Source organism: Macaca thibetana, chromosome 6, assembly GCF_024542745.1.
Source record: "Macaca thibetana thibetana isolate TM-01 chromosome 6, ASM2454274v1, whole genome shotgun sequence".
Lineage (NCBI taxonomy): Eukaryota > Metazoa > Chordata > Mammalia > Primates > Cercopithecidae > Macaca > Macaca thibetana.
This window is the reverse complement of record NC_065583.1, coordinates 41,203,594-41,223,533: the sequence shown is the minus strand read 5'-3', so window position 1 is coordinate 41,223,533 and position 19,940 is coordinate 41,203,594. Positions and strand designations below refer to the sequence as shown.

The 19,940-nt window shown below is 37.8% G+C and overlaps 2 protein-coding genes across 18 annotated transcripts in view; one reads left to right on the top strand and one right to left on the bottom strand.

Moving 5' to 3' along the window:
* The window catches only part of PFDN1 (prefoldin subunit 1), a 381,910-nt gene that overhangs the window by 257,060 nt on the left and 104,910 nt on the right, over positions 1-19,940 (bottom strand). The window lies entirely within an intron of this gene.
* ANKHD1 (ankyrin repeat and KH domain containing 1) overlaps positions 1-19,940 on the top strand; it is a 142,822-nt gene that overhangs the window by 93,639 nt on the left and 29,243 nt on the right. For all 16 annotated transcript variants that reach the window (XM_050794974.1, XM_050794962.1, XM_050794961.1 and 13 more), the window contains 9 exons: positions 7,553-7,698; positions 7,854-7,965; positions 8,457-8,602; positions 9,552-9,694; positions 10,499-10,712; positions 12,347-12,522; positions 12,715-12,877; positions 15,869-15,964; positions 16,426-16,542. In XM_050794974.1, coding sequence (XP_050650931.1) covers positions 7,553-7,698; positions 7,854-7,965; positions 8,457-8,602; positions 9,552-9,694; positions 10,499-10,712; positions 12,347-12,522; positions 12,715-12,877; positions 15,869-15,964; positions 16,426-16,542 — 1,313 coding nt within the window. The remainder of the gene's footprint in view (positions 1-7,552; positions 7,699-7,853; positions 7,966-8,456; positions 8,603-9,551; positions 9,695-10,498; positions 10,713-12,346; positions 12,523-12,714; positions 12,878-15,868; positions 15,965-16,425; positions 16,543-19,940) is intronic.

Below are 19,940 nucleotides of genomic sequence, written 5' to 3'. Positions count from 1 at the left end.
TATCAAAACCACCGTGTGTTGTGACTTGGGTAGGGGATCTCAAAGTGGAATTTCTTTGTAGGCTTTAGAATTATTCATATAAGATTGTACTTAAAATTTTCCTGCTGGTGATTTTCATGTCTGGAAATTTTAAATCACACTGCTTTTTTAATTTATAATTTTATGAGATCAACTTAAGTATTTCCAATTAAATGGGATTTTCAGAGAAAACTAAGTATTCCATATTATAATATTTGTGGTAAGAAGATTAAGGTGCATTAAAATTATTGTGACTTGATGATTTGAAGATTGGAATTTTTGCATTAACTTTCTTAATGAAAGCACACAGCCACACCACCCACCCACCCACACACACACACACACACACACACACACACACACAGAGAGAAAAAAAGGCCTGATAACCTTGAAGTATATGTTTCTGTTTATTGTTGTGTGGAAAATTACAACTAGATATGAAATGAGGTGCACAAGTTTACTTTCCCTTTCATTGTCCTTGCAGCAGTGGGAAAACAGTGCAATTAATCATTTACCTTCCTAAAGATGGCTGGTGAATGTATCACCTCCATGAGAGCCCAGTTCAGAAATGCAGCCAGAATGGCTGTTGACAGTGGATGAAGACCAAGAACTAAGATGTAGCTGGAGTGATATTCAAAGGCAGGCCAGTCCTCTGTCTCTTGATTGCAACATTTTTTTCCTTACTGTTGTCTGTTGCCTCTTGTCATATTCTCCTCCCCTTCTCCCATCCCAATTATGCTATCTCAGTTTCCTTTCTTCTTTTGTGAGCCTTTAGTCTTCCTGATCTTTACTGAATCTTTTTAAATGTGGAATAAGATTACTGAAATCAGGAATTTTATTGGGCATGTGTATGACTTCGAATGGTTATAGAATTGTCATATTGCCTTCGAGGCTCCTCTGATATGTATATAGGTATCATTGTGCAGAGGAGGAATGCCTTAGTTTTCTTAAAGAAAATTAAAATTCTGGGAAATATTTTAAGGAGTTAGGCTCTTTGTTCTTTAATTTGGGTTTTTATGTCTTCAGTTGGTAGGCACAAATTAATTTTGTATTATTAGCATTGAAAGTTGTTATAAATTATGAATAAATTCTTGTAGTTCATTTGGAATTCTAATTTATAATCTGGGTAAAAACAGATTTTAGAATGTGAAGTATGATTATGAATAATAATGATGAAACTGGTGAACTGGGAATAACATTTTTAAGATGTAGGGTTCTGTAACTAGCATTATAATGTTCCTAATTAAGTGCATAGTTTGCAGTTATGAAATCTGTGTTACTGATCAGTTCAGTTATGTTAGAACTTTTTTTTTTTTTTAAAGAATGTAGAAACAGCTCTAAAAGGAACTTGTAGGTGTTAAGGGACATCAAATTTTATTTCACTGAAGTATTTGTTAAATTAGTCTTTTACAAAGTTTGCATGAAACTTAGAAAATTGGCTTAGAAATTATCTTTTAATATATAATATGAATGTAAACAAATAAAATTTAATTTGTGTTAGGCATTAATACCTACCACATTGTACAATATTCTTTTATTAATAAGTTTTAACTTTTAAATCAGCCAACAAGTACAAAAATTATCTTCATGTAAAAATTTCCATTTTTATGAAGGTTATGTGTTTTGAACTATATGGCAGTAATTATATTTTCTTTATTCAAGATGATGTACCCATCTTAAATTTAAATATTATATTTTCCTAAGTCAAAGTTTGTCTTAATTTTCTTATGTTGAAGGTAAAATAAATAAGGCAAGGGTGAATTAGGTTAATACTTAATTCTGCAATGTAAAATATATTAACATATTGGTAAGATTATAGAGTAGGACAAAGATATAATTAATTTTACTTAACTCTAGTTCTTACCCCTCATATTAGTAAAGGAGAGAATACTGTACATCTTAAAATTCTACTTTAGAATTTTACTTTAGAAGTAAATTTTACTTTAGAAGAATTTTAGATGTATGATAACAAAACATTTTACTTTTTAAATATAGTATTATTTCCTTATTGCTATTCTTTCAAAGTATTTGTTGTGATAAGTTGTTTATATAATTTATTAATGTTGCAACTTGATTAGCTGATTAACTTAGCCCTTTAGTGTGTTGTTTGATATGTGTCATACATGATATAGTTCCAAACAGACTATATAAACTCTTGATTAGGAACATGGTTCCTCAAGTCCTTCTGAAAGTGAGCATTGGGTTTTTAGCAGTTACCATAACAGCAAGTCATTCTCAAAGTTCAAATGTCTAGGAATATAAAGTAATTTAAAGAAATTCAAAATAGCTTTTACCATTGAGCAGCTCTAGAAATATTTAGTCAAATTTTCTTTTTTTTTGAGAGAGAGAATCTCACTCAGTCGTCCAGGCTGGAGTGCAGTGGCTTGATCTCGGCTCACTGCAACTTCCACCTCCCAGGTTCAAGCGATTCTCCTGCCTCAGCCTTCTGAGTAACTGGGATTACAGGCACCTGCCACCACACCCAGCTAATTTTTGTATTTTTAGTAGAGATGGGGTTTCACCATATTGACCAGGCTGCTCTTGAACTCCTGACCTCAAGTGATCCACCTGCATCGGCCTCTCAAAGTGTTGGTTTTACAGGCGTGAGCCACTGCGCCTGACCAAAATTTTCAATTCTAATGTAGAACGAAGATTGGTGAGAAATCAACTAATATCAATTTATTTACATTTATTGAGCTTTTACCATGCACCAACTTCTATAATAAATGGTAAATATACTTTATCTCATGGGCTAATTATAATTATACTTTAAATAAGTCCTTTTCCCACCTCTATTTTTCTGTTGAAAAACAAACTGTCCGGGAGCTGTGGCTCACGCCTGTAATCCCAGCACTTTGGCAGGCAGAGGCGGGCGGCGGATCACTTGAAATCAGAGTTCGAGACCAGCCTGGCCAACATGGTCAAACCCATCTCTACTAAAGTACAAAAATTAGCCGGGCATGGTGGTGCATGCCTGTAATCCCAGCTACTTGGGAGGCTGAGGCAAGAGAATCGCTTGAACCCAGCAGGCGGAGTTTGCAGTCAGCCAAGATCACACCACTGCACTCCAGCATAGGCAACAGAGTGAGACTGTGTCTCAAAAAAAAAAAAAAGAAAGAAAAACTGAAGCTTAGGGAAATTAAGTTGCTAGTAAGTACCAAGATTCAAACTCAGTTCAGCCAAGTTTAAGAACCTTAGATGTAATATGCATGCATATGTGTCAACTTAAAGTTCTGATTTATCTTTAAGTATTGTTATTTCCTTAGACTTTGAAATTCTATTAATCATTTCCCTTATCTTTATATTAAGATTTGATGTACATGTAAGTTTTAATACAGTTTTTGGTTTTTTACTATGTTGTTACTATCATTGGCATCTTAATAGGCTCTTAAATTGTTAAAGTATCTTTAAATAACTGTAGTAGTGAATATAGGTTTAAGAATTAAAAAGTAATTAAGAAATCCTCTTAAGGGGATTTGCAATAAAATCTTTAAATAGGCCGGGTGCGGTGGCTCACGCCTGTAATCCCAGCACTTTGGGAGGCCAAGGCGGGCAGATCACAAGGTCAGGAGATCGAGACCACGATGAAACCCCGTCTCTACTAAAAATACAAAAAATTAGCTGGGCGAGGTGGCGGGCGCCTGTAGTCCCAGCTACTCCGGAGGCTGAGACAGGAGAATGGTGTGAACTCGGGAGGCGGAGCTTGCAGTGAGCCAAGATCACGCCAGTGTACTCCAGCCTGGGGGACAGAGCGAGACTCTGTCTCAAAAATAAAAATAAAAATAAATAAATAAAATAAAATCTTTAAATATTTTTTTCTGATTAACCTTAATATTTTATAGAGTTTTTTGTTTGTTTGTTTGTTTGTTTGTTTGAGACTGAGTCTCACACTGTCACGCATCTCGGCTCGCTGCAACCTCTGCCTCCCAGGTTCAAGCGATTCTCCTTGCCTCAGCCTCCTAAGTCGCTGGGATTACAGGCGCCCACCACCACGCCCAGCTAATTTTTTTGTATTTTTAGTAGAGACGGGGTTTCACTATGTTAGCCAGGCTGATCTCGAACTCCTGATCTTGTGATCTGCCTGCCTTGGCCTCCCAAAATGCTGGGATTACAGGCGTGAGCCACCACACCCGGCCATAGGTTTTTATTTACATAGAACTATTTAATAAAGTTACCAATACATAAAACAGATTATAGCAATTAAATTTCTTAAAAACTAACAACAGCCGGGCACTGTGGCTCACACCTTTAATCTAACCAGCACTTTGGGAGGCCAAGGCAAGCAGATCATGAGGTTAGGAGATCGAGACCATCCTGGCTAACACAGTGGAACCTCATCTCTACTAAAAATACAAAAAAATTAGCCGGGCATGGTGGCACGTGCCTTTGGAGGCAGAGGTTGCAGTGAGCTGAGATCGTGCCACTGCACTCCAGCCTGGGCAACAGAGCGAGACTTCATCTCAAAAAAAAACTCACAACATATTTTATGTACACCTAGTATCAGTGAGATTTTTAAATAATATTTATTGTCTTCCATATTGCCTACAAAACTTTCTTCAACTTCATAAAAAGTCCGGTAGAATATTGTATTTACTTCTTCTCTCACCTCATTTTAAAATAGTGGATAAATAGTCAGACACAGTGACTCTGCGCCTGTAATCCTTGCTACTTGGGAGGCTAAGGTGGGAGGATTGCATGAGGCCAAGAGTTCAAGACCAGCCTGAGCAACACATACAGACCCTATCTCTTTTAAAAAAAAAAAAAAAAAAAAAAAAGCATGCCTTATAAGTTTAATTTGAATTATATATATAGACGTTTGTGGTAGCAGTCTGTCGTGGTCACTTTCAGAGATACTTCATTCAGAGGTAGGAAATATTTTAGAATTTATGAAAATGTCATATTCTTGGTGTAATTTTCTCTTAATACAACCTTTATTCCACATGCACTTTTTAAATCTCTTGCTATTTTCTAGTTTTATAACTTTTCATTTGTGATTAGTCCTATTAAAGGCACTTGCTATGGAATGTTTCTGACTGTCATTATTACATGGAGTGAAAAAATGCTTCTAGGATAATGTAGTACAAAAATGTATAGTAATTATTGTAACAACACATTTTTGTTAACAAAGCTGTTAAATGCACAAAAGTACTTTTTAAAAGCCAACTCTGTGAAGAAGTTTCTTATAACATCACATTCTGGCATGGCACTCTAATCAACTATTCAAGAAAATTTTTATATACCTGTTTTTCATAATAAAAAAGAGAGATGAGATAACATAAATAAAATACTGATAGAAAAGTAGTTCTTTACTAAAGTATATGTTAATAATTGTGGGACCACTGTTGAAGTCTTACTGTTAGAATAGTTCTGTAACATATTAATCTTCAGTGTCTTGTTTTTTCAAGCAGTTTTCCAAACATATCAGCTATTTCCAGGAGGTGTAACAAAATAGTATCTGTTTTTAACTCATTGAATGACAACAATTTTCCATTATTACTATTATTTTTTCTTGACCACTTCTTCCAGGAAAAAAATGACAAAAAATTTTAAGGCTTTGTTTCCATTTTGCATATTCTTATAAGTGAAACAAACATATGTAATAATTCTTCCTATTTGTAACTAAATAGTTATCTATGTGATGACAGAAGCTGGAGAAATTTGTATTGCCAAGATCGTTATATATGTTGGTGGGGATGAGCTGGGTAGCTCATGTAGAAACATATCTGGGCATCTTAAACTTTGCTCACTTATTTAAACTAGTAATCTGCTAAACTGAGTCATTCACACCTGTGAATAGTATCTTTGAATGTGATCTAGTCATATCAAAAATTCTAGACAGAAAATATTTTCCAGCACTTAAAATGCTTACATTTTTCTTTAAGTCTTATGTGTTTTTGACTGACTTTTAATCTGGGTGCAAATGTAAGGTTATTGCCATCACTGATGCTTTGTTGATTTTTTTGTATATTATTACTGATTATATGTTTTTTTCTGAGTTTTTCCTTTCTTGAGTGAACAGTAATGTTTTTATTTTTCAATACAATGAATAATAGTATTGACAATTCTATAAAATATCTGATAGTTACATCTATTGATCACACACCATTTGCCAAAAACACTGTGTTAAATGCTTTATATACAGTATCTCTTAGACTACTCACAACATCCCTGAGATAGGTCCTGTTTCCCTCTGTGGTCAAACTCCATCTCTTATGAAACATAAGAAATATTCAGAGATATAAAATACATAATTTCTTTTAACTCAGTTTTCTTTTCTTTTTTTTTTTTTTTTTTTGAGATGGAGTCTCTGTTGCCCAGGCTGGAGTGCAGTGGCGCGATCCTGGCTCACTGCAACCTCCACCTCCCTAGTTAAAGCGATTCTCCTGGCTCAGCCTCCTGAGTAGCTGGCGTTACAGGCGCGTTCCACCATGCCCAGCTAATTTTGTATTTTTAGTAGAGATGGGGTTTTGCCATGTTAGCCAGGCTGGTCCTGAACTTCCAACCCTCCTGACCTGAGGTGATGTGCCCACCTCAGCCTCCCAAAGTGCCAGGATTATAGGTGTGAGCCATCACGCCCAGCCTTAACTCAGTTTTCAAACCACATTTTGAGATCTCAAATAGAACTTCAATGTTCTTTTTAAAAATAGTTGGACTTTCAGATATTGATTTTTTAACAAATTTTCAAAATAAATATTGAATTTTGAAAACACATACTCCCTGCTATTTATGTGAGAAATACTTGAACTTGTCTCCCTTCCCCTCCCCCCTCTTTTTTTTAGATGGAGTCTAGCTCTGTCACCCAGGCTGGAGTGCAGTGGCATGATCTCAGCTCACTGCAGCCTCCACCTCCTGGGTTCAAGCAGTTCTTCTGCCTCAGCCTCCCAAGTAGCTGGGATTAGGGGCATGTAAACCACCACACCTGGCTAGCTTTTTGTTTTTTTAGTAGAGATGGGGTTTCACCATGTTGGCCAGGCTGGTCTCAAACTCCTGACCTCAGGTGATGCCCACCTTAGCCTCCCAAAGTGCTGGGATTATAGGTGTGGGCCATTACAGACACACCCCAGGCCCCTTTTTTTGAATTGTACACAGGATATTTTTATCTAATTGACTTTTACAAACTAAAATCTAGAATTCCTTTTATTTACTTTTATTTTTGGAAATTTTTTTTCCTCCCTATTGGCAATGTAAAAAACTACTATTTAATGTATATGCACTAAATATCAGGTGCTGTGTTAAGTATTTTATCTGCATTGTCTCACGTGGTCTTTCCAATAACCTTCCAAGGCAGGTACCATTATTATCCCCATTCTACATATAGGGAAAATTGAAGCTCAGAGAAGTTAAATTACTTGCCCAAGATCAGAAAGTCAGTGTTGGAACTAATATTTAAATGTAGGTCTGTTTGATTCCAAAGCTTGTGATTTTACTATTACTATATATTACTGCTATGGAAATTTCTGTTTTTGTGTTTTTCTGTGTGTAAATAACCTTACTCTTTTAAGTGGAATTTAGCAATATGAATATTGTTTTTCAGCTGTGAGTACCAGACTGCCCACTGGTTCCAACAGTTCTTCTCAGACCACAGAGTGTCTTACACCTGAATCCTGTTCACAGACTACAAGCAATGTGGCTTCCCAATCAATGCCTCCTGTGTATCCTTCAGTTGACATTGATGCACATGTGAGTAGATTGCTTTATTTAAACTTATACTGCACATTCTGATTTTCTTTGGAAAGGAAAATTATTCTACACTTATTGTGAAAAGAAGTATTATTTGCTCTTAAATTGGTAACTTCTGTTAAAAAATTTTTAACTTATTTTTTTTCTTCTCCTAGACTGAGAGCAATCATGACACAGCATTAACACTAGCTTGTGCAGGTGGTCATGAAGAACTTGTATCTGTGCTCATTGCACGGGATGCCAAAATTGAACATAGAGACAAAAAAGGTAAATATCAGTCAGAAATAAAATCCAAGTGTAGTTACATCAGAAAATAATTTTTAACTTTTTTATTATTGATAAATAGTTCCTAGACTATCTCAGTGATAAGATGGATAAGCCTATTTCAGTTAGAAATATCCAGATTCATTTTTCTGCAGAGCCAAATAATTCTCCAAAAATTCAAAAACCAGACTGTAGATCGTTAGTGAAATAGAGCAAGTTGTGGTTGCCCTTCTTAATCCAAAGGTAGTTCATACAGAGGCATCAGAGTTCATTATGAGTGTAAACTTTAATAATTTTTACTTAGTTTTTTAATTAGGTGTTTATGGGTTTTTTTGTCACTAACAAATAAGGGTTTAGAGCAGTTTTATGTTAAATTGTTATCAGTGTCTGCCCTGAAGGGTTTATTTTGCTAAAATGCTAGAGAATTGTAAACAGTGGCTTTAAAAAAATTTTAAAACATAAATTTGTTTTAAGATTTTCATTTTCTGATTTAGGTTTTACACCACTAATCCTGGCAGCAACAGCAGGGCATGTTGGAGTTGTTGAAATCCTTTTGGATAAAGGTGGAGATATAGAAGCACAGTCCGAACGAACTAAGGATACTCCACTCTCATTGGCATGTTCTGGTGGACGTCAGGAGGTATGTTAATGTTAATTTTCATTTTGTAAATATTTTGCTTGTATTTTAAAATATGCATATGATTCGTATTTTAGTTACATGAATAAAATTTGCATGTATTTTGTGTGTTTTTCTGAGGCAGGGTCTTGGTCTGTCTCCCAGGCTAGAGTGGTGGCGCAATTATAGCTTACTATAACGTTGAAATCTGGGGCTCAAGCAATCCTCAGCCACCCAAGTAGCTAGGGCTGTTTTATAGAGATGGGGTCATGTGTTGTTGCCCAGGCCAGTTTCAAACTCCTGGACTCAAGCAATCCTCTCTCCTCGGCCTCCCAAAGTACAGGGATTATAGTTATGGGCCAGAATGTCTGGCCCTGCACGTATTTTGACATGCTCCATATACTTTCTGAGGAATGGGTACTTCTCTTAAGTTTTATGGGAATGTAAATGCCCTTTTTTTGGTGGGGGGTTGTGGAGGGAACAGGAGGGTGGAGATGAGGTCTCATTATGTTGCCCAAGCTGGCCTTGAACTCCTGGCCTCAAGGGATCCTCCTGCCTCGGCCTCCCAAAGTTCTGGGATTATAGGCATGAGTCACCATGCCTGGCCATAAATCCCCTTTTAAAAAATCTGTTTCTTGCCGTTAAAGCCAAATAAAAATTATCTTAATCCTTACATTTATTCAAATTAAATGAATCACAATTATAACACATATGAAATGCAAATTTATTGCCCAATAAATGACAAATAGAAAGGGTAACATCTTGTTATTGCAGTATACTTGGGATTTCAAAGCTCTAAATTCCTGAAATTGAATCCATTTCTCTAGTGCTGATATTTCAATATTTAAGGTCTAATGAAATGTAATTAAAATATCAGATATTTATATATCTTATAAGTCCTGTTTCTTTGTGTTTCCTTCGTTGTAAGTTGAGCCGTTGGTGTAAACTCTCTTCTCCATATTTTACTTTGTAGGTGGTAGACTTGCTGCTGGCTCGAGGTGCAAATAAAGAACATAGGAACGTATCTGATTATACACCACTGAGTCTAGCTGCGTCTGGAGGATATGTTAATATCATTAAGATTCTGCTTAATGCTGGGGCAGAAATTAATTCAAGGTATTACCTGTTCATTTTATTGTTCATGTTTAGTAGTTACTACTTTGGAGTTAAATGTCTACCTCTAAACATTTTGACAGATACCATTTTAAATTAAGATAGTACTAAAGTTGCAAAGCCAATTATTATAGCTATAATGTGTTTATAAATAATCTCAGCTTATTTCGGTAATGTGGCTGCTTATAAAGAGGTCTCATTTCAAAAAGTATTTTGTTCTATGGCCTACCACCCTAAACATGCCCAATCTCATCTGATCTCAGAAATAGTATTTTATTATATATAGTTGGAAATTTATAATCCCTAAATAGGAATTACGTTTTATTTTTTTAAGTTACTTATTTTTTGAGACAGAGTCTTGCTCTTGTTGCCCAGGCTGGAGTGCAATGGCGCGATCTCGGCTTACCGCAACCTCTGCCTCCTGGGTTCAAGCGATTCTTCTGCCTCAGCCTCCCAGGTAGCTGGGATTACAGGCATGCACCACCACGCCCAGCTAATTTTGTAGTTTTAGTAGAGATGGTGTTTCTCCATGTTGGTCAGGCTAATCTCAAACTCCCGACCTCAGGTGATCTGCCCGCCTTGGCCTCCCAAAGTGCTGGGATTACAGGCATGAGCCACCACACCCAGCCAGAAATTATGTTTTAAATTGTGACATTTTCTTATTCTTTATTATTGGTCGAAACAAGTAAAATCTATTCATTGATGTTAGAAACCTCTCTTTTTAGTGAAACCTTTTCATTTTTAATGCTTTTCTAAAATAATAGGCAATATATTATTTTAATTTTCTAAGCACGTTTCCCCCCTTAGGACTGGGAGTAAACTAGGTATTTCTCCCCTGATGTTGGCTGCAATGAATGGACATGTTCCTGCAGTAAAATTGCTGCTTGATATGGGTTCAGACATTAATGCCCAGATAGAGACCAATCGGAACACGGCTCTCACCCTGGCCTGTTTCCAGGGCCGAGCAGAAGTAGTGAGTTTGCTTCTGGACCGAAAAGCCAATGTTGAACATAGGGCAAAGGTAAGCATTTTTTACTTGTCAACTGTTTCAGATACGTTTCTGTAGAAAGAACATGGTATTTTAACACAAATTGAATGTAATATTTTAAATTATCATAAATTAAAACTGATACCCCAATGCAGAATTGAGGGATTATGCTGTATAGTAGTGAGTGACATACTGTCACCATCATGACTTTTATTAAGGACAATGAAGAAAACAGAATTAGTACTTTTCCCAACCTCAGCCTTGAGTAGCTTTCTATTAATACTGCAGCTTACAACTTTTGAATGTAGTAAGATTATTTTGTATTAATTCTTACACTGTAGACTTTTAAAGAACTCTTTTAATGAGGCATGTGCTTATCATTGTAAAAATCCCAAGCAAAAATTTAGTTCATAAGTTAAAAATTTAGGGCAACTAACATCTAATTTGACCATGGCAGATTTTGACAGTTTCATGACTATTTGGTATGAAGAAAATAGGAGTTAGTGGAGGCTGGGCGCGATGGCTCACGCCTGTAATTCCAGCACTTCAGGAGGCCGAGGCAGGTGAATCACATGAGGTCAGGAGTTCAAGACCAGCCTGGCCAACATGGTGAAACCCCGTCTCTACTAAAAATACAAAAAATGAGCTGGATGTGGTGGCGGGTGCCTTTAATCCCAGTTACTAAGGAGGCTGAGGCAGGACAATCACCTGAACTTGGGAGGTGGAGGTTGCACTGAGCAGAGATCACGCCATTGCACTCCAGCCTAGGCAACAAGAGAGAAACTCTGTCCCCCCTGGCCCCCCAACAAAAGAATAAAGGAGAAGGGTCATCAAATAATCTCCATAGATGCAGGAAACACACACAGAGAAAAGAAAATAGGAGTTAGTATGTCATTGGCTTTAATTTCTTTGCTTAGAACTGCAAGGTTCTTAGAACTCTGGAAAGACATAGGTTGGGTGGAATTTTTAATAGTCAACAGCGAATCTAGTGCTCATTTCAAATTGGAAAGATTTGACTGGAAATCTTGTATTTTTTCCCTGAAATTCCTCTCACTTCTTAAAGTTTAGTGCAACATTTACATTCTTTTAATCTAAGTAATGAGGAAGTGTAGTTTTTCCATAGCTTTTTACTACACAAAGAGAAATGAGTCTTTCCTGTCATTCAGTTTGTCTTTTTCTATTACAAGTATTCATTGTGTGTCACTTATCCATTAAAAGTCTTAGAGAAATCTGTGTTATTTTGGATAGTACCAGTAGGAAATGTCCTTTGAAAAAATGTTGGAGACTAATGTACCAAAGGCACATATGCAAAAAATTTATAAAGTGATTTTAATCTACTTATTTTTAATATCTCTATTCATTGTGCAGAGAAATTATCTGAGTAAATTCATAAAAGTATAGAAGTTACGGAATTTTTTTTAGCGTGACATAACATGTTTTAAGTTCATTCTAGCATGTCTAACTGAGTAACAATTTTTACTGCTGTTTAGTAAAATTCAAGGCAGAATATTGCTTAGCTCTTTTATGAGAGTTAATCAGAACTAGAATTGTTTTAAAAGTTAATTGCTTCAGTTTTTTAAAGAAATTATGTAGCTTAGTTTTGGTCCATGGAATAGTTTAAAAAAGAAATTATGTGACTTAATTGCATAATTTATTGGTTTAAACAGACTGGTCTTACCCCCTTGATGGAAGCAGCTTCTGGAGGGTATGCAGAGGTTGGAAGAGTTCTTCTTGATAAAGGAGCGGATGTTAATGCTCCCCCTGTGCCTTCCTCAAGAGATACTGCTTTAACAATAGCAGCAGACAAAGGTCACTACAAATTTTGTGAACTCCTGATTCATAGGTGAGTACTTTTCTATTATATGTAGAACTTTTTCAGAGCTTTTAAAGTTAATAACATTGTTTTACTTTATTGACATTGTTAAGAAAAGATTATTTGTAAGTTATTTTGTAAAAGAAGATGATAAAGAAAAACTAGAAAAAGCCAGCCTCTTCTTATAGGAAACAAACTGTATTAATATGCTTTTGTTTATAGAGGAGCCCACATTGACGTTCGTAACAAAAAGGGAAATACACCACTTTGGCTGGCATCCAATGGAGGTCATTTTGATGTTGTGCAGTTGCTAGTGCAAGCAGGTGCTGATGTGGATGCAGCAGATAACCGGAAAATCACACCCCTTATGTCAGCATTTCGCAAGGTAATTTGATATGGGGGAAGAAAGGTCAAATGTAATAATTTTAAGCCAATTCCAAGTTAAAAAATGTGTGAGAAAGGTAAGTTTATCTTGGAGAATTGAGTATATTTCCATAGAAAAATCACTGCTATCATTCCGTTCATTTCTTTTTTTTTGAGACAGTTTCACTCTGTTACTTAGGCTAGAGTACAATGGCACGATTACAGCTCACTGCAAACTCTGCCTCCCAGGTTCAAGCGATTCTCCTGCCTCAGCCTCCTGAGTAGCTGGGATTACAGGCGTGCGCCACCATGCCTGGCTAATTTTTGTATTTTTAGTAGAGACGGGGTGTCACCACATTGGTCAGGCTGGTCTCGAACTCCTGACTTTGTGATCTGCCCGCCTCGGCCTCCCAAAGTGCTGGGATTACAGGCTCCCGACCTTATCTTTCCATTCTTTTGTGGCCAAATCTAAGAGCTATGTGGTAGTTCGCTATAAGCAACTTGGTTGTTAAATCACTTGGTGTCTTGACTATTCTATTTGTGATATATTGTTCATAAAATAGAAGATTTAAGAAAAACTTTTATATGCAGATGGATTTTTTTCTACCTAAAGAGGAACAAAAAGGAGTAGACTTTCATAAAAACTTACTATATCTTCTGTGTGCATGCGTGTGTGTGTATGTTTGTGTATGAAACAGGGTCTCAATCTATCAACCAGGCTGGAGTGCAGTGGCATGATCATAGCTCACTATAGCCTCATCCTCCCAGGCTTGAGTGATCCTCCTGCCTCAGCCTCCTGAGTAGCTGGGAGGGACCACAGGTGTGCACTACCATGCTCAGATTTTTTTTTATTTTTATTTTTTGTAGAGACGAGGTCTTGCTATATTGCCCAGGCTGGTCTCAAACTCCTGGGCTCAAGCAATACTACCACCTCTGCCTCCCAAAGTGCTAAGATATGGGCATGAGCTATGCCTCTCATATATATTAAAGTTCATGCCCAGCCTCTCATATATATTAAAGTTCACTTATCTGCTGTATTTTCAAAGCCTTTCCATTGCTATAGCTTCCCAAACTATAAACTACTTATTAGGGCCTGTAAAGACCTGCATAATAAGCTTCATGTCAACCTCCCCAGACAAATCATTTATGCTAGTATCCCCTTTTGCCCACTGTGTTTTCTAGTTACTGGCATAGAATGCACTTAATTTTTTTTTTTTTTTTTTTTTTTTTTTTTTTTTTGAGACAGTCTCGCTCTGTCGCCCAGGCTGGAGTGCAGTGGTGCAATCTCGGCTCACTGCAAGCTCCATCTCCCGGGTTCACGCCATTCTCCTGCCTCAGCCTGCCAGGTAGCTGGGACTACAGGCGCCCGCCACCACGCTCGGCTAATTTTTTGTATTTTCAGTAGAGACGGGGTTTCACCATGTTAGCCAGGATGGCCTCAATCTCCTGACCTTGTGATCTGCCCGCCTCGGCCCCCCAAAGTGCTGAGATTACAGGCGTGAGCCACCACGCCCGGCCAAATGCACTAAATTTTCAACGGCCTCAGGGCCTTTGCTCACTGGTTTTCTTTTCCTGAAATGTTTTCCCTTGCTGTTCACCTAACTCACTTCTCTACGTATCTGTTAGCTCCAATTTTACATGTCGCTTCTCAAAGAGTATGTCACTAACACCTAATCTGAAAAAGGTTCCTCTGGTTCTCTTTTATAGATGAGTTTTGATTTTCCTTATCCCAATTTGTAAATATATCTTCAAACATGTACTTACCATTTTAATGCCTGTCTCGCCAACTAGACTGGTAGGTCCATGAGGACAAGAGTCATGACCATCTTTTTCAGCACTGTTTATATACCCAGTTGTTTAGCACAGTGCAATTTACATATAGTGAAATACATGAATCTTAAGGTACGTGGTTTAGTTTTGATAAATGTATACATACATGTAACCCATACCCCATAAACATATAAATTATTTCCGTAACCCTAGAAGGTTCCCTCTTGCCCACTTTTAATCACTTCCCTGCCCCAGAGGCAAGCATTTCTCTGATTTTTATCTCCATCACACTAATTCTTGAGGATGTTTTAGAACTTTAGTAGGAAGGGAAACTATGCAAGCTTGGTTAGATTAAAATAGACGTGCTTGCGGGGCGCGGTGGCTCACCCCTGTAATCCCAGCACTTTGTGAGGCCGAGGCAGGTGGATTGCCTGAGGTCAGGAGTTCAAGACCAGCCTGGCCAACATGGTAAATCCCTGTCTCTAGTAAAAATACAAAAATTAGCCAGTTATGGTGGTGGGCGCCTGTAATCTCAGCTACTCCGGAGGTTGAGGCAGGAGAATTGCTAGAACCTGGGAGGTGGAGGTTGCAGTGAGATGAGAGCGCGCCATGGCACTCCAGCCTGGGCGACAACAGCGAGACTCCGTCTCCAAAAAAAAAAAAAAAAAAGATATGCTTAGAATTGATTATAGATCTTCCAACCCTTGATAATGGCATTTAGAAAGTGTTTTATTTAGATTCAAGTCCTAAGGCTCAGAAAGTTGTGATAGTACACCTTGTTTAGTTAGTGAAGTAGAAGCAAAGTAAGACTTTGAAATTTTAAAAAATTATTTGTTTTAGGATTCATTTCTCTTTTACACTGAGGTTCATTTTATATCACCAATGTTTGTCTAATAGATTTATTCTAGGAGATAACTGTTTTTCTACAAAAGCCTTTTCTACTTTTCAGTGGGATTAACTTCAGGAGAAATGTTGTCTAGTCCACCGTCCACTCCTGAGCATACATTCTTGTTTTTATGCTTTTCTGTTTATAAGCTGAATGCTTATTTTATTTTCATAATTTTCATTTTAAACTTAATATTCTATTTGAAAGTATTTGCCTTTTTATTCTTAAATTGGTAAGCATATATGCAAAATCAAGGGATTCCTTTGTAATTTTTTTTGTTTTACTTTATTTTTATTCTTAAGAATAATACTTTTTCTTTTCATGCTATCTTGTCTAAGATTGTTCTACTTCTTATAGGGTCATGTAAAAGTTGTTCAATATTTGGTAAAGGAAGTGAATCAGTTCCCTTCTGATATAGAATGCATGAGATACATAGCAACAATTACAGATAAGGTAAGTTTAATATGCTACTGAAGCACATTTTTGTTCTTTGTGGAATGATATGCCAAAGTATGCAGTTAGGAACTTGTTCTTTTTATATTCTGAAAGGTTGGTTACCTGATCTCTTTATGCTTTTGTTTCTCCATTTGTAAAATAGAGGGGTATAATAGTTTTGATAAACTATTTTGAGATTTCTACTGTGGACCATAGTCACAGTGACTACACTAAGGTACTAAACCATTAGCCTAATGAGAAGGCTTCCTAAGGACATGCAGGTTTTTAGGGAAATGGTGTCTTATTTTTGTGGAAGATTGATACATGACTGGACTCAAAGGATAACTTCATTTGGTTTAGTGACTTTTCAGTTTGAGCTTTAACCTCTGGACTTTAATGTGCTCATCAGCTTAAGTTTTATTTGGCCTCTTTATATTATGTTTCATTATATATTTACATAATTCTATTTCCTGCTGTAGGAACTGTTGAAAAAATGTCATCAATGTGTTGAAACCATTGTGAAGGCTAAAGACCAGCAAGCTGCAGAAGCAAATAAGAATGCAAGTATTCTTTTAAAGGAACTTGATCTGGAAAAGGTGAGTGGGAAAAATAATTTTCCTTTTTAGAAATTATTGAGGCTGGGCGTGGTGGCTCACACATGTAATCCCAACACTTTGGGGGGCTGAGCCCAGGAGTTCGAGATCAGTTTGGTCAACATAGAGAGGATGGCCTGAGCCCAGGAGGCAGAGGTTGCAGTGAGCTGTGATTGTGCCACTGCACTCTAGCCTGGGTGACAGAGTGAGACCCCATCGCTACAAAAATATTAAAAAAACAGCTGGGCATGGTGGTGCATGCCTGCAGTCCTAGCTATTCAGGAGGCTGAAATGGAAGGATCACTTGAGTCCAGGAGGTCGAGTGAGCCATGATTACACACTGCAGTCCAGCCTAGGCAACAGATCAAGACTCTGTCTCTAAAAAAAAGAAAAAAAAAGAAATTGCCAGATGTCATGGCTCATGCCTGTAATCCCAGCACTTTGGGAGGCTAAGGAGAGTGGACTGCTTGAGCCCCAGAGTTTGAGACCAGCCTAGGCAACATGGCAAAACCCCATCTCTATAAAAAAAACCCAAAAAATTAGCCAGGGATGGTGGCAGGTGCCTGTAGTCCCAGCAACTTGGGAGGGTGAGGTGGGAGGATAGCCTGAGCCCAGGAGGCAGAGGTTGCAGTGACCTGTGACTGTGCCACTGCACTCTAGCCTGGGTGACAGAGTGAGACCCCATCTCAGACAAAAAGAAAATCTGCTAGAATAAACTTGTCACCTGTATGACCAATATTCTTAACAATATATGATTCAAAGGAAATAGGTAATAGATTCTTGAACCACAATCAATTTTTTGATTCTGACCTGTCATTCAAAATAATATATTTTGAGCCCAAATATAAGGGAAGGACTAGATTTTGAGCAAGATCCCAATTTATGGCTGGGTGCGGTAGCTCATACCTGTAATCCCAGCATTTTGGGAGGCCTAGGCGAGAGGATGGCTTGAGCTCAGGAGTTCGAGACCAGGCCGGGCAACATAGTGAGACCTTGCCTCTACTAAAAGTTTAAAAAATTCACCTGGCTTGGTGGTGCACACCTATAGTCCCAGCTACTCGGGCGGCTGAGGCGAGAGGATCACTTGGGCCTGGGAGGTTGAGGCTGCAATGAGCTATGATTGTGCCACTGTACTCCAGCATGGGTGACAGAGCAAGACCCTGTCTCAAAAAAAAAAAAAAAAAAAATCCTGTCTGGGCATAGTAGCTCATGCCTGTAATCCCGGCACTTTGGGAGGCCAAGGCGGGCGGATCACCTGAGGTTAGGAGTTTGAGACAAGCCTGGCCAACAATGGAGAAACCCCATCTCTGCTGAAAATACAAATATTAGCCGGGCGTGGTGGCGCATGCCTGTAGTCCCAGCTACTTAGGAGCCTGAGGCAGGAGAATTGTTTGAACCCGGTAGGCAGAGGTTGCAGTGAGCCGAGATCACAGCATTACACTCTAGCCTGGGTGACAGAGCTAGATTCTGTCTCAAAAAGAAAAAAAAATCCCATTTTACCAAATGACATCATTACTGCCTAAGTGGTTTTAACATTGGTGTGTGAAGAAATTTAGTAAAGCATTGGAAATCATTTGTTTATCATAAAATCTGGGTTACAAGTGGTTTATTAGATTCCCAATTAAAGACTATCTAGTATCCTAGGATGTGTGCTATAATGGAAAAATTAAAACAAACAAACTAAAACGTTGCCTTTCTGAGGCTCAGTCTGCTTACCTGGAAAATGAGAGTGTTGATACTGAGTTCAGAAATTATATTAAAAGAAAAAACATCATGATTAAGTAGAGTTATTCTAGGAATGCAAGAGATAGCTTAACATGAAAATATTTTGTTGCTAATTAAAGGAAGAAACAAAGTATGATTATTGAGAGATGCTAAAATTTTGATAGCAAATTTTGATTTAAAAAAAGTAAGCTAAAGAGAAAAGAAAAGTTTGCTTACAATCATTAGGAGAAAAAAAGATAATAAAAAATGATCATGTGAATAGGCAATTCACAGAAAAAGAAATACAGGCTGGGCATGTGTGGTGGCTCACGCCTGTAATCCCAGCACTTTGGGAGGCTGAGGCAGGAGGATCACTTGAGACTAGCAGTTTAAGACCAGCCTGGGCAACAAAGTAGGACCCTGTCTCTACTTAAAAAAAAAATTAAAATAAATTCTATAAAGTAGCAAAGAATCATTTTTGTAATAGCTTCTTGTCAGGATTTTTACAGTGAAATTTATCAGTCATTTGTAAAGATCATGATAGCTGCATTTTAGGCACATAAATAGATGCCACATAAATTTTTTTTTTTTTTTTTTTTTTTTTTTTTTTTGAGACAGAGTCTTGGTCTGTCGCCCAGGCTGGAGTGCAGTGGCCGGATCTCAGCTCACTGCAAGCTCCGCCTCCCGGGTTCCCGCCATTCTCCTGCCTCAGCCTCCCGAATAGCTGGGACTACAGGCGCCCGCCACCTCGCCCGGCTAGTTTTTTGTATTTTTTTAGTAGAGACGGGGTTTCACCGTGTTAGCCAGGATGGTCTCGATCTCCTGACCTCGTGATCCGCCCGCCTCGGCCTCCCAAAGTGCTGGGATTACAGGCTTGAGCCACCGCGCCCGGCCATAAATATTTTTTTTTAATAGCATTAGTGAAATTCACTCCACAAACCGTACAATTTACCTATGTAAAGTTACGTAATTCGCAGCTGGGCACAATGGCTCACACCTGTAATCCTAGCACTTTCGGAGGCTGAGGTGGGCAGATCACCTGAGCTCAGGAGTTCGAGACCAGCATGGCTAACATGGTGAAACCCCGTCTCTACTAAAAATACAGAAATTAGTCAGGCATGGTGGCACATGCCTGTAATCCCAGCTGCCTGGGAGGCTGAGGCAGGAGAATTGCAGGAACCCGACAGGCGGAGGCTGCAGTAAGCCAACATCTTGCCACTGCACTCCAGCCTGGGTGACAGAGCAAGACTCTGTCTCAAAATAAAATAAATAAAGTTATGTAATTCAGTGTTGTTTAGTATATTCACAGAATTGTACGTTTATCAGCAGTCAATTTTGGAACATTATGACTATCATAAAAAGACACCCTGCACTCTATAGCTATCATATTCCCATTCCCCCACTGCAATCCCTGTGTCCTAGGTAACTGCTAATCTACTTTCTGTCTCTATAGATTTGTCAATTCTGGACTTTTCACATAAATGGAATCATACCATATTTGGTCTTTTGTGACTGGCTTTTTCACTTAGTGAAATGTTTTCAAAATTCTTCCATGTTATAGATGAAATCAGTACTTTATTTCTTTTTATTGCCAAATACAAAAACAATTCTATCCTTAGATAGACCACATTTTGTTTATCTGCTTATCAGTTAATGGACATTGGGTTGCTTCCATTTTTTGGCAATTATAAATAATG